Here is a 3726-nt window from a genome sequence, read left to right on the forward strand (position 1 = left end):
CAGCAACTACTTGACTTGGGCCTTGGATGTTAAAATCTACCTGGATTCTTGTGATTTAAGCAGCACTATTGTTCTAGCTTCTTAGAGCACCTATGCCCAGGCAAAGGCATTGATTTTTCTTTGCCATCATCTCAACAAAGACCTGAAAAATGAGTACCTTACTGAAAAAGATCCTGTTGTTCTATGGCAATCCCTGAAGGATCGTTTTGACCAACAGACGGCTATTATGCTCCGCAAGCACAGTATGATTGGTTGAACTTACGATTTTAGGATTTTAAATCCGTGACTGAATACAATTCAACTCTCCACCGTATTGTCTCACAGCTGAAGCTCTGTAAGTAGAACATTACAGAGGTTGAATTGATTGAAAAGACTATCTCTACATTCCATACAAGTAATCTTATACTCCAGCAGCAGTACATGACTAAAAACTATTCAAAACACTCTGAATTGATCTCTACGTTACTAGTTGCAGAGAAACACAACCAACTTCTGATGAGCAACCATAATGCTAGACCAGTTGGTTCGCAAGCTGTGCCTGAAGCACATGCCGCAAATCAGAGTAATACTCATGGGCGTGGACATGGTAGAGGTCGTGGACATGGTCGCGGGTCTTATCGTGGTGGTAGGGGTCGTTGTCGTCGTAATGTTAATGGTCTTCAGGACTGCGGCAAGGGTCAAAACAAGGATAAATCTCCTTCATACAAGCCTAACTCTCATCAACAGGTTACAAATAACAAGCAAGCATGCTATCGGTGTGGATGCAAGGATCACTGGTCTCGCACATGTCGTACATCGAAACATTTGGTTGAGACCTATCAGGGAATGCTGAACGACTCAAAGGGGAAGGCAAAACAAGGTGAGAAACATCATGTCAGTTTGCCTGAAGCAAACATGACCCTGAAAGATGACAATTATGATGATAACCTGTTGAAGATGGGAGATAGCAAACATGACCCTGAAAGATGACAATTATGATGATAACCTGTTGAAGATGGGAGATATGAATCTGGACGATGATGACTGATAACCTGTTGAAGATGGGAGATATGAATCTGGACGATGATGACTTATTGAAGATGGAGCTTGATGATCTTGGTGACCATGAGTGATCATGTTATTTATCACTATCTATGCATGTTTTATTAGTTTATTTCGTTTTTTCAGACTTGTTCTAGTTGCTTTTGTTAAGATAATTTAGAATTGTTCTAGACTTACTTTGCATGTTTTTGTAAGACAATTTCAAGTTCGTATAGGTTTGTTTAAATGATTATTTCTTTACCTTATTTTTGTTATGCTTATATGAATATTTTATTTTTTAAATAGCACGACAACTCTCGCATACAACCCATGGAGAAGGAGACTATCTTGTGCTTGGTAGATAGTGCTACCACACATACTATCCTGAAAGATGGAAATTTTTTTTAAACTTTGACTGAAAAACAAGGAAGTGTAACCACCATTGCTAACGACAATGTATTGATAGTAGGCTCCGACAGAGCTTCACTAATACTTCTTATGGGTATGGAATTAATTATTAATGATGCATTATTATATTCAGAATCCAAACGTACCTGTTTTCGGCAAAAGTTGCTCTCGCTGTGGAATTCATTATATCTTCAGTCGATTACAATAAATTCAAAAGTGTTTTCGGCAAAAGTTGCTCTCGCTGTGGAATTCATTATATCTTCAGTCGATTACAATAAATTCAAAAGAAATAGCCTTTTTATAAGACTTCTTCGATTACAATAAATTCAAAAGAAATAGCCTTTTTATAAGACTTCTTTTACACAACAAAATAAAAATTACAACTTTTGAGAAACAAACGCAGGATCGTTGTTTGGATCGCTGCTTCTGTGCGATCTTTGCCTGTGCCGGGAGCGCTTTGGTTCGTGGACCACCAAATCACAGATTCGGATTGAATCGTGAGGGGTTTAATGATTCTTCTTTCGTTTATCGAAGTGAGAATTTGAAACGAGATCTTATGAATCGTGAGGGGTTTAATGATTCTTCTTTCGTTTATCGAAGTGAGAATTTGAAACGAGATCTTATCAAAGTAAGATAGTCGTTCTTCTTGAGATCAAACGAGATCTTATCAAAGTAAGATAGTCGTTCTTCTTGAGATCAAGTCAAAGCTCGAATCTCAAGGGATTACCAGAAGCTCAAGAACTCTACTCTCTCTCTGCTCTGGATTGCTCTAACCAGTGCTCTCTGATCAGCCCCCTCAAAAATCGACTTCAGGGGGGTATTTATATCCCCTAGGACAAACTGTACTTCCGAGACAGTGTTTGCTGTCTCGACGGCCGAGACAGCAAAGACTGTCTCGGGTTCCGAGATAGTAAAGACTGTCTCGGCCCGCGAGATAGTAAACACTGTCTCGAAAACAATAACTGTCTGGTAGTTTTCTTGTAACTGCCTTTTCACGTTTTACAACTCCGTTATTTTGGCAGTTATCAACGTGATTCTCACCCATGATGTTTTCCATGTCCTTGGCAGTTAATGGACACGTGTCGGCGGTTACAAAACAGTTTTTGATCTTTTGAAGGCTGTCTCGTGGGCGAGACAATAAATACTGTCTCGCGTGCGAGACAGAAAACACTGTCTCGCATGGAGAGACAGTAAAGGCTGTCTCGCTGGCGAGACAGCAAAGGCTGTCTAGTCTATCTCGCGTGCGAGACAGTAAAGGCTGTCTCGCATGCGAGACAGTCTATACTTGTGTTCTTTTGATTTTTTGGATGATTTCCTCTTGAGTTGTATTTGGATATCTTTTCAGCATTTTTTAACGCCTACAGATACCCCCTCCAAAGTATTCCAGACTCATTCTTTTATAGAAGAGTCTGGGATACTTTAGATAAGATAGATTTTACTTACGATCTCTTTAATACTTGGTTGAGTAGATCGTGTAGAAGAATCCATAAAATGGTTTTGTCTCTTAATCTCTTCATCCTTTAGCCTATTCAGTTATAAGGACCGTGAAGTTTTGATACTAGTTAAAATAATTTTCTAGTATTTTTTAATATTTAATTATGATTTTTAAAAGAGTATTTGTATTTTTCTTAATTTCCTATAATTTTCTACTTTTAATATTTAATTATGATTTTTAAAAGAGTATTTGTATTTTTCTTAATTTCCTATAATTTTCTACGATTTAAAAACCAAAATTATATTTATTTAAATAATTTTTATATTTATAAATTTATTTTGTGCAGTAAAAATTCCTAGAATTAATTTGTTGAGTTATCGATACTATTATGTAATATTTTAAATAATATATTGTATTATTAATATTATTACAAATTATTTTATATAATACATGGTATTATTAATTACGTGTTTTTGGTATAATTTATTATTTTATTTCTACTGTTACATATTTTCTGTCGTATTAGTATAACTAGTACGTTTTACTGTGTACGTAATTGTCCCATAATTATTTGGTTTTAAATTTAAGTAAAAATATTTTTATTATTAATTATTCTTGTTTAATTATATAATATGGGTATATTTTGACTATTTCGTATTAACCGTTGTATTAGTACAATATGTACGTTTTTATTTGTAGATAATTATCCCGTATTTATTTTGATTTTTAAATATCATTAGTTATTTCTTTTAATTAATTTTGTTTTAACTTATTTAACCCTAAACCCTAATTATATATATATATACACCTATATATACCTCTCTCTCTCTCATCCTCTTCTCCTCGTCTCATCTCCCAGGATC

General features: G+C 35.3%; 1 protein-coding gene across 1 annotated transcript; it reads left to right on the forward strand.

Annotated features, from left to right (window-relative positions):
* On the forward strand, positions 421-969 carry LOC109842378. The gene has a single exon (XM_020411264.1). It carries the CDS (start codon positions 421-423, stop codon positions 967-969), a length of 549 nt encoding a protein of 182 aa, XP_020266853.1.

This window comes from Asparagus officinalis, chromosome 5 (assembly GCF_001876935.1).
Source record: "Asparagus officinalis chromosome 5, Aspof.V1, whole genome shotgun sequence".
In the NCBI taxonomy this organism is placed as follows: domain Eukaryota; kingdom Viridiplantae; phylum Streptophyta; class Magnoliopsida; order Asparagales; family Asparagaceae; genus Asparagus; species Asparagus officinalis.

What these genes read in the sequence shown, in the direction of transcription:
- LOC109842378 (XM_020411264.1), top strand. Translation starts at nt 421, where the DNA reads ATGACTAAAAACTATTCAAAACACTCTGAATTGATCTCTACGTTACTA.